At 40.2% G+C, this 16658-nt stretch overlaps 1 protein-coding gene across 4 annotated transcripts in view; it reads left to right on the forward strand.

Moving 5' to 3' along the window:
* The window catches only part of TET1 (tet methylcytosine dioxygenase 1), a 64982-nt gene that overhangs the window by 25484 nt on the left and 22840 nt on the right, over positions 1–16658 (forward strand). For all 4 annotated transcript variants that reach the window (XM_075717724.1, XM_075717726.1, XM_075717725.1 and 1 more), the window contains 3 exons: positions 375–2901; positions 4135–4225; positions 4867–4960. In XM_075717724.1, coding sequence (XP_075573839.1) covers positions 375–2901; positions 4135–4225; positions 4867–4960 — 2712 coding nt within the window. The remainder of the gene's footprint in view (positions 1–374; positions 2902–4134; positions 4226–4866; positions 4961–16658) is intronic.

The following is a 16658-nucleotide window of genomic DNA, read 5'->3' on the forward strand; positions in this document are numbered from 1 at the left end:
TGCTTTGAACTCAAGGGGTGCTTTCATCTGCTTATGCAAATTCATTAAAAATTGAATCCTTAGATCTGATTCTAAATGCTAACGTCCTTTATATGTTCATTCATTTCTTTAGTCTCCCGCCACCACCACATGCACACACTTTCTTCCTCTGGCCCCCAGTAGTGGGGAAAAATAGCTATAAATATGGATAGGGTCTTTAGGCTTCAGGGTTTTTTATGACTTCCTGAGGTTTTTTCCAACGTCTGTGCCTGTGCTTAATTAGGATATTCCTCATATCTGTCAAAGTAGGGTTTAATTGCTGTAAATCTTACGCTTCTTGTTTTTAATGTTTTTGAACAGCTGTTACAACAATTTTTTTTTTTATTATTTTATAGGCAAATTTAGAAAACAAACCAGTAAATGGCCGCAGACCAGAACTCATGGAATGCAGTATATGTGGTCATGGTGAAAAATACAGGGTGAAAACAAACCAAACAGTACCTATTGAAAATGTGCAGTCTAAGGAGAAAGAAAGAATGACAGGCTTAGAAGCAGAGAAGTGGGCACATAACGAGAAGCCATCTTTTGGTGTCCATGTCAACGGAGATATCCATGGAACTGTGACAGGCAACGAACACTTGAAAAGCGCTGAAGACAGTGAAAGAGCAGTCTCTCCCAGTCAGTTAACTGAGCCAAAAAAATCATTTGCACAGACCATCAAAAATGGCATAAAAACCCTACATTATTCACCACCGGAAGCAGTTACTTCGCTGAAAAAAGTATCTGTAGAGGAAAGGACAGATTTGACAAGCAACTCCCATATGCAATGGACGAAGGGTACCAATCTGAATAACATAGTAAACACTCTGACGACTGGCGTTGGCTGTGTTCACCCGGAAAAACAAGGAAATGTTTTAATGAAAGAGGAGAACTGCACTTGCAGCATCTTTGAGGATTCTGATAAGTCAGTTTTGCAGGCGGGTTCCATTTCGGATCTGCAAGGAAGCTTGTGTTGTCCTCCACTGCCTGAAGAGGAAGCGCATGTAGGGAAGGATGGCTTTAAAGTACCTAACGCAGAGGCACAGCATGAGGGTTCTTCACTCCAGCCGACTTTCTTGTCCCTGATTAAAACCAGAAATTTGACTGTAGAGCAGGTTGTAGCTATCGAAGCTTTAACGCAGTTATCCGAAGCCCCTTTAGAAACAACTTCACCAGCTAAAACTGAAAGTACTGAATGTACAGAAGAAACTTCTGACTTGCTCCATAGTTATAAAAGGGATACCTCATCCTCCTTCACATCTTCTGCATTAAAAGAAATCAAAGACACTTACTTACAGAATGAGCAACAGCTCTTGGCTCACTGCGCTCACTCACAGAAGCAGCTCCCTAATAAGGCGGTGTTATACAATGGCCAAAGTTCAATTTCTGAATTGCGTGATAAACCTGCCAGTCTGGCTGGTGAGATGTATAAATTACAGCTCTCCTCAAGAGATACCAAAACTGACTTAACATCTAATGCAAAATCATTTTCAGGTTATACTACCAAGAAAAACTATACTCACGATCCGCTCACCCTTGCACGGTATTGCAGTGCTTCAGGTAATGTCCAGCAAACAAGTAACAACTTGGAAACTCTTGGACAGTTAGAGCAAAAGCCAACCTGTAATGATTTGAACTTGGAAGCTACTTCTTTGATTAAAGAAGGAGGAATTCACAGCCAGGATGAAGAGGATGTAGCTACACAACTAACTCAACTTGCAGCGCTAATTGAATCAAACCAGACAAATCCAGAGCAGAAGAATGATATAAAGGCATCACTGCTTAATCTAATATCACACGAGAGGCAGCCAAAATATAACCAAGATGTGTTGCAGAAAAAAGAATCTGTATTTTTTAGGCATAATTACAGTTCCTTACTGTTAAAGCAAAAACAACCAACAAATAAAAAAGGAAATGCTGTACCATGGAAACCAAGACACAAAAAGAAGCCTCAAGAAGCACGCTATCAACAAAATAATCAAAACCAGCTAGAACTGTTGTCATGCCAGCATAACGAGTTACAGGACATTTGGCTATCATCGAAACTGCACAAGCTTGGTCAAACCATGCCACAGGACTCTAGAATAGCTCCGTCTGAAAAAAAATCTCCAAGAACCAAAGTACAGAGAGCACTGAATCAAAATCCCTTAGCATCACAGGAAAAAACTAGATTATTTCTCCCGCAAACACAGATAAAATTCCATAGATGTTTACCTGAGGTACCGCAAGAGAAAAAAAAAGACAGGTTGTTTGGCTGTGAAGTGGTGAATGAGCAAATCAAAACTGCAGGCTCCGGCGACCCGCTAGGCACGGATCCACTGAAAAATGAAGTTGTTGCACATAACCAGTATAGCGACCTGTCCTCCCGTAATCCTCTGGCTGTTTCACAGTTGAAAACAGCGTCCTTATTGAACAGACCAAGTGAAAACCTACAGATGTTTACAGAAAAATGTAATTCTCAGGTACAGCAAACAGCAAACGTTAGTCAGGCGCATCCTTTGCCTCAAGCTTTTAATCAGTCTAACCTGAGAGCTAACGAAACGCGTGGTGAAGGCAAAACCTTTATTCAGCAGGGTGCTGTCGAACAACAAGTAGATCCGAAGTCGCAGGTGCTGCCTGTTCCCTGCGGCGGGGCCCAGGTGCCAGGTTCTGTTGAAGCTCTCAGGAATATGGAGTGCGCGGGCGAGGTGACCGTTCTGACGTCAACCGGTTTGGGTACTGACCACCCACAGAGCACAGGCGACTCAGGGTGTTCTCCAGCAAAAAACACGCTCAGCAGTTTCCTTGAATCACCTATGAAGTTTCTTGATACCCCTACGAAAAATTTAATAGATACACCTACAAAAAAAGGACAGTCTGAACTGCCAACTTGTGACTGTGTCGGTAAGTCTTTTGGCTAACTTTTGCCTGTACCTTTCGGGTGGAGGTGTGTTCGTGTTCTTCCTTTAATGCGAGGAATGTACTTGACACTTAGCTGTTGCCAAAGGATCAGTGCTTCGCCATTAGGAAATGGGAGGCGATTATTTTTTCCCTTTCTGTCGTTTATGCCCGCTGTTCTTCGGGCCTGCAAAGCGCAGCGGAATTGAGTATTTTTGGTATTGCAGCTGGCAGGTTTAAATTCTCTACTTCAAATTTAAACCCAGGAGGAAAAGGAGTTTTTCTCTTTGTTGTTTTGTCATTGCTGACTTGTGCTCTATGTGAATTTATCTGCAGTATTTCAGATTCTGATATTTATGGTCTAGAACTAGTTTTTGCCTGAGATGGGCTGGGCAAAAATCTCCCGGTGTGCTGTCATTGTTGCCTAGATACTGTTGGCTAAGCGGCAGGGCGTAGTTGTGGGCAGTCTTGTCACAGTCACTGCTAGTCCTGATGACCGACGTCAGTTCGCCTCGAAGAGTCTGTGTCAAAGGCTTCTAGACGCCTCTCGTCGCAGAGGGGAGAGGCAAGGTGGGGTTCGGGTGAGAAGGCCACCTACGCAATAATTTGCATTGCGGGGTGCGATGTCAGACCAGACTCAGTATTGAGGATTTTGCAAATGCAGCTTGACTGATGGTGTTAGACATGCTGTGTTTTCAGGCTATCAAAGCACACAGATGGAGAAACAAGTCAGAGACTTGACAACAGTTGTACACAGGCAGATTGTTTCATCTTTGCTTTAATCTTCTGAATCAACAGAGCGCTAGTTAAGAGGCCTGGATTATGTTTTCTGTTCTGTAGTATATGACTATCAGTTAATTTTTTTTCCCCCTCAATTCTCCTTTGTCTAAAATGAATTAATAATGTTTTCCTACCCACAAGGATATTGGTAAGCTTACTTAATCAATACCTGGCAGCTCCTGTAATGAAAATCTGTGAAGAATGTAGAATATTACTATAATTAGGATTACTTTATAACATAAAGAAAAAATACAAGCAGATTAATAGGAGGAAACAAGTATAAAATAATTTTGATGCCTCTGAGGAGAAAAATCTGTCATATCCATTACATTTCAGGGACAAATTTCATGTATTGTAATTTAATTGGGAAGGTGTTTCTGTAAACCATTTCTAAGCTGACTTGTAATGGTGTAAATAAATTTTGTATGTGCCAACTTAGTTTTCTCAACCTGCTTACAGAGCAAATTATAGAGAAAGATGAAGGCCCGTATTACACACACCTCGGGACAGGACCAAGTGTTGCTGCTGTGAGAGAAATAATGGAGAACAGGTGAGGAAAATTCGGCATTTAACGCTCACAGTATTTTTTTTTGACTGTCTAAACAGGAAAGAAGAGCAGCTATGAGAAATCAGGTGCTTTGTTTAGCTTTGTTTTTCCAAACATTTTGCAGTACTCATTTGTAAAGTGTTTTCCTGTTCAGATGTGCATGAGGTGAGCAGTAGCGTTTCAGTTCCAAACTCATGTCCTTTCTGAGCTCTTGCACCTTTAGGGTTGAATTTCAAGTGCAGTGTGCTTTTAGGTGCCATTGAAGCCAACAGGAATGGCAGAGATCAGCAGCTGGCAGAATTAGGTTTTGTAGTGTCCTACATGCAAAGAAGCTGTGGCAAACTGGCCAGAAAGGTCACATTAGTGACTAAGTGCACTAGGCTTTACATGCAGATAACATCATCTTCCACAGATTAATGTTCTTTAGTGGCAGAAGCTTGTTATCAGAAGAGAGATGTCAAAAATCCCTCTTGCAAAGAGGATTTTAAATTTCTAAGTATTTTTTGACATTATAAATACTTTGGTTTTTTCTTCTGTTCTCAGTAAAATAAAATAATTCTGTTATTCTTGTTTTATTGAAAATGTTTCCTGTTCTAAAGCGGTCTACAGCAGTTTGTTTTACTCATGAACTTTTTTTAATGCAGGTATGGAGCAAAAGGAAGCGCTGTAAGAATAGAGGTAGTGGTTTATACAGGAAAGGAAGGAAAAAGCTCTCAGGGGTGTCCAATTGCCAAGTGGGTAAGTTTTTATGTTACAGCAGTAAAATTGTTTTGTGTGGCTTTTAAATATCAAATGAGGTGTAGTCCTTGAGCTTAAATATAATCTGATCTCTAATGAAGATCTGGTTCTTCATTTAATTGATCTACAAGTCTGCCTGAATGATGATGTTAAGGAAAACTTTTTTTTTTTTTTTTTTAAATTTAGGGTGTGGTGCTATATGTTATGCTGTGGTTTGAATGAGTGTGAAAGAGATGCTTAATAGAGCTAGCAGAGATGACCAAATCAAGGGTAAGAAGACCCTGACAGTGTCTGAAAGTTGGGAGTGTCCAGTGAAATACGTTATTGGGAAGTGTGAAGGAGAGAAAAGAAGGGATGGTTGCATGGGAGAGTTGGAAAACTATCCAGTAACATTTTTTAAAACCATGCTCAGTTGTATGAACACAAGAAGAAAAGAGAGTGTGATGGATGAGGAAGCTCAATCTCATATGCCATGGAGTTCATTACTATTTTTGAGGAACTGAACTCAGTGTTTGGAAATGTGAATGTTACGGTGATAGTTTTCACCAAAGTCTTGTCTCACATTGCTTCATAGGAGCCAGGAAATGAGGTAACAGACACAAGCTCCAGGAGAGAGCTTGGAAAGAATTGATTGTCCTTAATCTTTGCTGAAACCACCGAGGGAGGTAAAAAGTAGACTGGAAATCTTGTAAACTGAGTTTTGGAAAACAATAAAAGAACTTGGTTGTTAAAAGAAAAAACTTTTATTGCTGTATTTAGGAATTTCAGACTCGATTGAAAAAATGAAGATAACTGTACAGTTGGTAGACTAGCGTTTGTAACTAAATGACAAAAATAAGGTTATTACATATTGTACGTGAATGGTACTGCATGCTAAAAATTTACTGCTTATGTGTGGGACAGTCAAAATGTGTTTTTCATACTCAATACAAACTTTTTCAGAAAGGAATCCCATATGTGCATGTTGCTTCAGATAATATTTAATAACAAATCATCATCCAAGAAAAAAGATGGTAAAACTAATTTCATAAACAACTGACCCGAAAAGAATGGAATGATTTTTCTCTAGTGTTTCAGCTGAATACTCAGTTTTAACAGAGGACGGGAGTTAAAAATCTTACCTTAGAAATAGTTGTGAGCAGTTGAAAGGAAGACGGCATTTAAAACTAACTCTTAACCTTGATTTTTCTGTTGCCAGTATCAACATACTGTCTTTTACGTAAAGCAGAAATGATAGATTTTATTGTATATCTGCATGGCTGTAGGTGTCCAACATGTGTGTACAAGATGACAGTCAGAAAGCACTCAGAGGCGTAAAGAAAAGGCTGGTTTTTTAAGGTATGGGGACCTGCTCTTCAGTTAGTTAGATTTTCGCATTTCTGTATGTAAAGTGTTGGTGAGACTTAGCTTTAATGTTCATTTAACTTAAGTTCCAATCTTGTTTTATGCAGCAGTGACTTTTTTTGTGTGCAAGTTCGGACCTAAAGAGGGATGAATACTTTTCCAAATCTGCTAATTGTTACTGTGTGACGGTTCAATACAGGAGAGGGAAGGAAATCACTGAAATCTCCTCTGTAGAACTGTTCCATCCTGTATAAAGTCCACATTTTGGGGTTGGTATTCTTAATGTGTTGCATTAACTTCTCATTGGCATGCTAATTTTAATCCTTATAACAGAGCATATTTGGGTTTTGGCTATGACCAAAGAAACATAATTGTGACATTTGTTTGAAAGCATATGGAAAAAGTTTGCTGTGCTCTCTGATAATTGCAGTCCCAAGGTCCCGTCAGCTGCACAGAGACTTTCACTTGTTCATTTACAGCGTGCTTTGGGACAGACTCATTTCTGCTTTGCAGATGGACAAGCTATTGCCCTTAGGGCTCCTGAGAGACTTGCTGGTGAGAGCAACACGATGGGGCTCTGCTGAAGCAAAGAGGAAAGAATTGAATGTATCTGTGGATCATGTTGAACTATTTTTCCCAATTAATTTGCCCTATTTCCACTAGATAATTTTGTCTTATTGGCTCATTAGAAACATTTTAAGACTAAAGGAGGACTTCTAAAATACCTGTGTCCATACACTCTCCTGTTAGTGACTGCATTTCATAATACTGATTTCCTCCTAAGTTGTTTTCGCTTAAGTGGCTTCAAACATGTGCCTGGTGTGTTAAACATTTACTGAGACGGACTCCTTTCCCCAAAAGGAGCTGATGTTTTCTTCCTTAGATTTCACATTACCATAAACTTGCAGAATCTTTTCTCTTTCGATGATCTTTTGAGAAGAAATAAACATCTGCCTCTTCTGTAATTTCTTTGATGTATTATATTTTAGGCTGATGCTTCATCCCTCTGGATGTGGACAAGAATGCTCCTATTAGTTGAACCTAAATGTTAGCAGTAAACACTACCTAGGGTTTGAAACCTTGCGGTAGTTGTATGTGGAAGCATTAGCCTGACACCCACATGAGCTAAACTGCGTGCAGTGAAGATGAGCTTGCTGTTGTTTTCACTGCGTGCGGCAGCAGAGAGACTGCTTGACCTCTGATTTTATTTCCATCAGAAATTGTGTCGTCTCATTTTTATCTCAAAATAGAATTAATAGAGTTTTGTCAGAGATTTCAAATGTGGGGGTATCTGTGTAGATGATAACTGTGTGATTAGAAAATAACTTGCCATTCTCTGACATATGCCGGGGTAAATGTAGTCTTCTTTCTTTTCTGTTTGGATTTCTTTTGCTTTTTTGCTTTGTCCAAGTTCATCATGCTTCTTCATAATAAGTTTAAAGAAAAAAAACCCTTTGATGTACTGAAATTACTGGCCTGCCATTCTTAGTAGCCCGGTCATACAATACAAAGTTCCATCTTCCTGTGCACCCTCTAGAACCAGCCAGTGATGGGTGACTTGACTCATATCGGTCCCATTATTTTATTAGTGCTTTAGTTGATAACAGATGTGTTGTGGGGCAGGGTTTGGTTTTTTTTTTTTCGCTCTCAGTATGTCTGATGGTAAATTACATACACCTCAATTTATGTGAAATGGTTTATGAATTTGTTAGTTGTTCATGAGTAACTCACTGTAGGCATCATCCTGCTGCACTGAAGTCAACGATACATGCCAGTGACCTCAGAGGAGGTCAGCTTTGGGTCTTCATGTTTTCTGGATTTCCTACGGATTCCTCTCCTGGTTTCAGTGGACGTTGGCTTGGATCAAGTAAGCTATCATTGCTATCTGTTGTCTTTGTTCAGAGCTGCAATGTAATTTTTAAGGCTGCAGCTCTGAATAAAGACAGGAGATAAGAAGTGATAAAAAAGGCCAGGTCAGGGCGGAGGTCCTTCTTGCCGATACCCTGTCTCCAGCACTGACCGATAGCAGAAGGGTGTGAGAGCAGGGCAGCTGCCTCCAGAAGACTCCCAAGTTTCCAGTAATTCATAGCTCTGGCGTTCCCTGAGCTGGACGCAGTGTCTTTCTGTTCAGTTGCCTTTCATAAATGTTGTCATCTTCACTTCTTTTCCTTCCTGTTCTCTTGTGCTAGGAGTTAAAATGCTGGCATAATGTTTTCAGGCTTGTGCTCTATTCCCAGTAATTCCTAACGGTTGTTTTTGCTTTTTCTCTGTTGCAGAGCAGTGATTTGGCATTTTCATAGCGCTTTCTATCATTATGCCAGATTCTCATTCCTGCATGGTAATGGCTAACTCATAGTCCATCTCTATCTAAAAATAGAGCTGTTTTCACCATGTACATTAAATATGCACATCTACAGTGAATTTTATCTGCCACTTTACTGCCTGCTCAGCAGTATGAACGCCTTCATTTGTTTGCAGATTGTGCTTGTCTTCACTACTCTGAATTGCTTAGTGTCGTCAACCAATGTTGTCATCCTTTTATTTGCCCTTAACAAACATGCTGAAGAGCACAAGCTTGAACACAGTTCTCGAGAGCTCCCATCGGAGACATACCAGCCTTTGTTTCATGTCTTTTCACCAATTATTCATGTGTGGTCTTTTGATTTGTCCCAAGACACATTAGGGTTTTTTTAAGAGCCTTTACTAAGGGACCTCAGTGACTGGCTTTTGGAATTCTAGAAAGACCTGCAGTATGACTGAGCTCTGACTTCGCTCCAGAAAAGTTTGTTTGACTTCTCCCTGTGCATCAGAGTTTCCTGTGTGATCACTGCTTTGCCTCATGCAGCTACCAAGCTAATGTCATCACTGAATCAACATTTCTTCTAGGGTCTTTTCATTAATTGGTATCCTCTTGGTAATGGTCAGGCCCTCTGGTACTAATGTATTATAAATCAAGACAATGCACATCACATTTAAGACTTCAGTTGTTTCATCCTTGAGTTTCTTTGGTGGATATCATCTGAATTTGGCAAATTACTACTGGTCGGGGGGGGGGTGTGTGGTTGTTTGGGTTTGGTTATTTTGTTGCTATTGTCCTATAAATAATTTTGTCAGGGCTTTAACTTAAGAAAAAAATCCTTGGTTGTCCCCTGTGAAGGTTTCTGACACAGGAATCTTCCCAAACTTCTTGTTTGAGAATACAGCAGAAGGGGGTTTTGCATCTTGACCCTTACCTTTTCTGAGCACCTTTTTTTTTTCTTTTTTTTAAGGCACTTAGATGATCTGTTGACCCCTCAGATTCTGTTAGTCTGCTGGTGGCCCTAATTGGTTTGAAAATAGAGTACTGTGGGCCTTTTATGCCTTTTGCAAGTAGTTTCTCAAACTCTTCCACTTCTGTACTGTCTTGCCCTTTTGGGGTTTTATATTTATAACTTGACAGATCTTTATTACCTTTCTGTAGTGTTGGTTGTATATTTGTAGGGTATATAAATAATAAAAAAATAAGGGTGGATTAAAAATGGATTAAAAAAACTGATGACCAATACTTTTAAAATATAGTTAAATGCGAAATTACAGTCCAGAACCTATTATTAGCTACTGAAATGAATCAATTTTTTAAAAGTAATGCTTAAATAATCCACTGTCATAACCGAGACTATATAGGTCATTGAACTGATAGGAATGTGTAGCTAAATGCCAGAAACTACAATTTGTTGAGTGCTGAATGAGCCTTAACAACAATAAATTCTTCTGTAGATGCAGAGATGATGATTTTTTTTTCAGTTTACTAGTTCGGCTTGAGTTGAGAAAGTGATTGAAATTGGGAACTGAAAAAGCAGAAGTCTGGAAGAAAGTTAATTTTAGAATCATAGAATCATTTAGGTTGGAAAAGACCTTTAAGATCATCCAGTCCAACCATTAACCTAACATTACCAGAGAGGGTGGTTGGTGGGGGTTTTGTTCACCTTTTTGGACGACGTATTAGAGCATCACTTTCTTGCCCTAATGGTGTCCTACGTTAAGTTAGTGTGTGTAGCAGGTCCTATAGCTGTGCAGGCACTGTTTGCGAGGAGGCATACCTGTTAAATACAGAATTAGAGGAGTTTATTTGGGATGAATATGTTTGTAACGTTATCCACAGTAAAGCTGTTCTTTGTTAAAGTGCTCTAATGCTTTGAGAATCAAAATTATTAGAAACTTTTACATGGTTTCTGAAGTAAATAAAAGTGTTGTAACATTGTTTAAAATGAAGAACTGCTCAAATACTTTAATAGCGTAAACATGAAACAAAAAAAGCTATGTTAAAGAAAGTTAACTTAAATGCTTGCTCCTTTATAATACTTGCTATTATCACTACTTTAATTAAAACAAATGGGATATCTGAACAAACTGAGAGAGTAGATTCTTGTTGTGATCCGTATGATACAAAGTGGAGTTTACCATTGCCCGCAATAAAACAGAAAGGGAGGTCTGAGGAAGTAAGGAGGGTAAGAGGGCACTGGGAGTTGAGACTTGAATTTTGTCTCCTCATTTCGGCAGTGTTGGTTGCACGATTATAGAAGAATCACTTAACCTCTGTCTGCTGCAGTTTGCTCATTTGTAAATGGTACAATACCGCTTCCAGTAGCAACTTGGAAAAGCTGTTTGTGGATAATTGCAGGTATCACACTTCAGTGATATTCCTGTAAAAACAGCAAAGTAACTTTATTGTATTGTGATGGATGGTAACTGTTCTGCGCTAACTCTTTTGATGTGGTCTGCTAGTACTGGAGAAGAGAGAATTTAGGAAAGTGGAACTTACTTCTGTTTTATATCTCTTAGATATGCTGAGAATAAAAGGCTATACCATTTTCCAGTAAGAGTTTAATGTGGTTTAATGTGTGTGTAGGGGTGAATTAGGAAACAGGAAGGCAGACTCACTTCTGTGGCAAATAAGAGCATTTTTCCTGCTGCCTGTTACACAGCATCACCTGCTAGAGCAGCAGTAGGTTTTAACAGCACTGTGCTCTCACTTTGCCCTGGTGTAGCTTCTTACGGAATTGCAGCTTAGCAGAGAATCTCATCCCGTGTAGAGAGGACTCCATACACGGACTTTGCGCAGAGGCAAAATCTGCAGGTTAGAAAACTTGGAGCCAAACTGTTCTAAACGAGTCACCTATTTCAGGAAATTACAGTGAACAGCTAAGCTAAGTTCTCACTTCAAAATCAACTCCTGATACCCTGCAAAGGAGACATAGCTATTTTACTGAAGAAATTCAGAATGGGCTGGAGGGAGTATTGCAGTGGAACCACATGGAGGTGAAATAAACCTAAAAAGAACCTTTTTGTTGGTTGTATTTTTTTTTGTTTGTTTCATCCAGTAATTTATAGCAGCGTATTTAACTTGCAATTAAAATTTTGTACTATTTGCTAGTGGTGTCTGGTTTATATCATGTTAAAGTTAACACAGCTATTCTGGTGATCCTAAATTGGAAAGTAATTTCTCATCCATGTGGTAATTCAGCATCTGGTGTGCTGAGCTTCTGCAGGCTGACTCTTAGCTACTTAACATAAGTCATGTACGTGCTAATTGAGATAGACTGGCTTATGTTTAAGGACAAGAAGTAATTTTTATTCACAGTGTACTTAATCCTTGTTAAGTAAGGAGCTCCTTGTTATAGAGCTCCTGCCAAGGTTTGAGACAGTTGCTTCAGCAATCTAAAAGAAATGATTCAAGTAAGTAGAACTCAAGCATTTGGACAGCTGAAGCAGGTTTTGTTGATAGCATAACTTTACTGATGCCGTTCAATACGTTCGGAAATTATTTGAAAAAAGTGGGAGACGCTGAGGTGACAAACTGCTGATGATACAGAGTTGTTCGGGATAATGAGGAGGGACAGATATGAAGAGCAGGAAGCATGTCATCTGGAACGAAAGGCTGCTAAAATGAAATGAAACTCACTTGATAAATATAAAGCTACACAGAAAGCAGAGTTGTAGTTTCATATACACAGTGATGGATGCTAGGTTGAGTGGTACTGCTTGGGTTAACAGTTCATTAGACATCAGCTTCAGTGTTCGATAGTGATGAAAATAGCAAAAGACACTGGTGAGAGTTACTGGGGAGGAATAAAGAAAACGTGAAACATAATTATGCCTCTGAGAAAGCATGCTGCACCCCCAGTCTTGAATACTGTCTGCAGTTCTGGTCCCCCAACTCCAGAAAGTGCAGAACTGGGAAAGATGGTAGAAGTACAGGCTCAGCCTAGCAGAGAGGGAAGGGGAGAAGGCAGGGCACTGGTCTTTGGTGACAGGGAGAGCTGAATAGCAATTTATTATTCAGTCTCATCCTATACAAAACTAGAGGGCACTAGCAGGGGGTGAGCTCAGCACGAAGAAAAGGTAGTGGGGGTGTTTTCACATAGTCCGGAATTGAGCTTTGCCCAGGAATGTAGTGGATGGTAAAATGCTGCGTCGATTTAGAAGTGAGTGGACAAATGCACAGAAGGCAAATCCTTCACAAGCTGGGAGAGAGCACGTCTCCCGAGCTGCTGGCAGGTCGCTGGAAGGTGCCTGGCAGTCGTCGAGAAGCGTCTGTGCATCCGAGAGCCTTTCTTACTCATCCCTAGGCAACTCCTCTTAGTCACTGTCAGGATCAGGGTAGGGCTGGACAGTGCACTCTGACATCGCCCTGCTCTTGTATTCTTAAATTCTTAGCATCCCTTCGTCTCTTCACTGTCCTTGAACGTGAGGGAGTGAAAAACTAACTTTTCTTGTTTATCCCATAACTCGTTGCTAAATTGCTGGAGCAAATTCTGCTGCGTATGGCACTTCAGTAAATATACTCTAGTTTTTGGCTCATGCTTTCTGTTAAGAAAATTGGGTAAAATTCTACCTTTGTGACTTGCAGAAACAGAGGTTTAGCTGTGGTATGATGCCATAATAGCTGTTGATAGTATTTCTGTCCTAGCTGTCTGGCTGTGGCTCAGTGTGAAGGCTTGCTCATATGCTCAGATCCAGCCATTTGAGAATATCTGGGCTTGAATTGCTGTCTTCCTTTAGATGTACGCATAAACAAGGACACGTGGATAGGCATAGTAGCGCGGAACAGGCGTGGTACAGAAAGCAGTAGGGGTGCGTGCCCGCCTGGAGCACAGGAGGGATGTACAAAACTTGGTTGTGAAAATGAGAAAAATAAATGAGCATCCTGCCCAAATCCGCAACCTACAAGGATGGTAACCATTGTGTGTCCAAACAGGTACGGGCATAAGAAAGCTATTGGGAGGAGGTGTGTCCCATTTGTCCTGGACATGGTTATGTTAGCAAACAGGTGAGGGAGTGGGTAGCGTGTAACTTCATGCTGATGGGTTTCGGTCAAGCGTTGTGGAGGAGCTTGGCGGGTCTGTTGCTTTCCAGAAGTGCTGCGGTGCAGCTGAAGCAGATTATTCATTGTTAACGTGGAAATCTTTTGATGGATACTCAGTACTGATGACAGTTACTGCTTGCTAAAATGAGTTCAGGGATAATCTGTCGCTACATACGTGCAAAAAGATGACCGTATGACATTTAAGTGCTACGTAATACTTCACAAGCTTACTACAAGTCTGTTTTGTTGATTATATTATTTTTCTATGTGAGTCACTAGGAAGGTGTGGTTATTTTGTGTGGAAAAGTAATTGCAGGGGAGAAGTTTTTATTCTTCCATTTTAAAAAGCTAGCTTAAAAGTTCCACCACTTAACACATGTTTATTTTCTCATCCCTTTTAAATACATTAGGGGCCAAAATGAAATAAACTGAAGTATTAAATTATCACTGTTGTTAACTACATCACAGAAATCATGGCTAGTACCAACAACTTTTGGAGACAAGATTTGCCAGCTGATTTATGCGTTGTTCACAGTCAGAGGAAACATTCAGGGACTTGCTCTGTTTGTCGCGTATTTAACTTAATATTTGGCATCTCAGTGTTTCATCAGTAAACAATAAGTACACTGGGAATTATGTTTGCAACCTTTCAATAGCAAATATGCATTTTAAATTATTGCATGAAGAATTGATGAATAAATTGCATTATTATCATATTCTCTGTGGCTGTGACAGTATACTAATTCCATTTGCCTTGCTGAGGAAGACACTGTCAAATGCATGCTGAAAGGAAAGTGAACTAAAATGTAGGCTGAGATTTTGTATATGCTGCTCTCCTGATTACATCATTAGGATGGCATTGCTGTTGTATGAATTTAACAAGTGTGATGTTTCCATAAAGTAAATGGGGGGGTGGAGGAGGGGAGCAGTGGGTTAAAACCCTGCATGGTTTGGGCATGTTTAAGGGTGAAAAGATCTTGGAACCATCCCCAGTAATTTCAAACTGCAGAAACTGGAATAGAAAGAATGAACTGGAGACAGCTAAAGAGTAACTGAAAAAATGATCAGTCAGCTAAAGCCTTACTACATCCATTACTTAGAAAAATAGTAAGAAATCTGATCTGTAAGCACATCGGGCAAAACCTTGTTAAGCGGTACACAGCTTGTAGTCATATTTTGGATTGTACCAATTACTCAGATAACCGCAAGTTTAGTAACAAAAGCAAATGCAGTCAGTTTCACTTTAGCTTTATATGTATATACATATAATATAATGTACATATAATTTCTTGTAGAGGTCAAAAGCTTATTTGATGAACTACATCAAATGGCACTGGAAAACAAATGACAAGTTGAAAGTTGATGGAGTTACGTGAATGTTAATGTAACTAGGAAGTCAGGGCGTCAAGGAGTGCAGTGGCAGTTTCCCCCACTAGAAAAACTGTTAAATCATCAAGAATGACATGGTGTTTCCGTTGGCTGAATTTATTCTATAGTTTTCAGTTGTCCTGCTCAAATGTGCTTTTCTATATATTGGGTGTAGTAGTGCTGTGGATTTATGATTATTACAAAAGGGCGGCTCTGCTTGTTACTGCTTTGAGAGTGTCAGCTATAGCACGTGAAGGGGCATCATCAATTTATACGGGAAAAGCAACACGGCGCCAGCGCTGTCTGCACTGTCGCTGGCTGCAGGCCCAGAGGAACTGTGATTGTTTTGGTGCAAGTTGTGCTCTTCTAAGGCCGGAACAGTCAGGTGAGAAAAGTGCTTTATCTCCTGTAACAAAAGGACGGGAGCGCTCTGGCCGTAGTAGTCAGATGAGCATACGCTGTAACCTTTTAAGAGCCACAGAAGTTAAATTCAGACAACTAATAAATCCATTAGCTACCTTTGTGGCGTGAAAGGTGATGGATTGTAACATGGTTTTGGGTCCTGTAAGAGTATTGTGTTCTCTTAACTCCAGGGAAGTGTGGTGTTAGTTTAAAGGAAACTATAACTTTCCTTCCTGTCTGTTTGTGATTTTTCCTGGACTGTGTATTTCCAGTTTAGAACTGTATGAGAACTCAGAAAGGGCAACCTGATGTTGTACTGACAAACTAAGAGGTACCAGATTTCTTTATTGGCGTTACAAAGTCTATAAACCCAAAAAAAGAGAGCAAATGCACCACCCTTCATGCTGAGTAACAAAATTAAATTATTCTCCTTCTGACTTGAAGGAACTGTGCTGCCTCAGGAATGTAAAATTCTCACCGACGTGAATAACCTGTATCGGCCATAATAGATTTTCTGTAAACCTCACTCAAGTGTAAATGAGTTGCATTATTTTTTCTTTCTTTATAACAAATACTGTACTGGTTGGTCAGTCACAACCAAGGCTTCTTTTGAGGAATGGTATCTCGGATGCATTTCCTTGTTTTCTCATTAAGCTTAAGGCTGATTGTAAGACTGTATGATTAACTTTAGAAGGGTGATGCTTTCTGCCTTGACACAGATTAACTTTAAGCTTGCTTCTTCCTGCTAAGCCTGCACAGATTCCCTCTGAAACCGTTCATCTATTGAAAACCTTTTTCATTTGCAGATTAATTGCAAGCGTGCTTTGGTCCCCACTTTTAATGAGTTCACATAATTTAGATATTCACAGCTGATCAGGCTGGGGGTCACATATGAATCACAGTTGCATGTCTGGCAACAAAGAAGCTTTGACGTCAGTCCAATAGGGAATGTGCATGAAAACTCAGGTATTTGGAGGTATTCAAAGAGTAGGTGAAACTCCGTTGCCTTCCTGCATTTATAGACTGTGGCTAGTAACATGTCTGTGGGAGTTCTGCTGATGGAGAAGGGGTGTTGGGTGGAAAGCCAGGGTGACCAACCGCTTGCCCTGAGCAAGCGCATTGCAACGGAAGGGCTCGCCGTCAGCATGCGGTAAGGAAGGCAGACTTGCTGGTCCCCGTCCCCGTACGACAGAGCCGAGGACGAGGATTTAGCCTCTAGTGCCTGAGAGAGGTCCGGGC

The sequence above is a fragment of the Pelecanus crispus genome, chromosome 10, assembly GCF_030463565.1.
Source record: "Pelecanus crispus isolate bPelCri1 chromosome 10, bPelCri1.pri, whole genome shotgun sequence".
Taxonomy (NCBI): domain Eukaryota; kingdom Metazoa; phylum Chordata; class Aves; order Pelecaniformes; family Pelecanidae; genus Pelecanus; species Pelecanus crispus.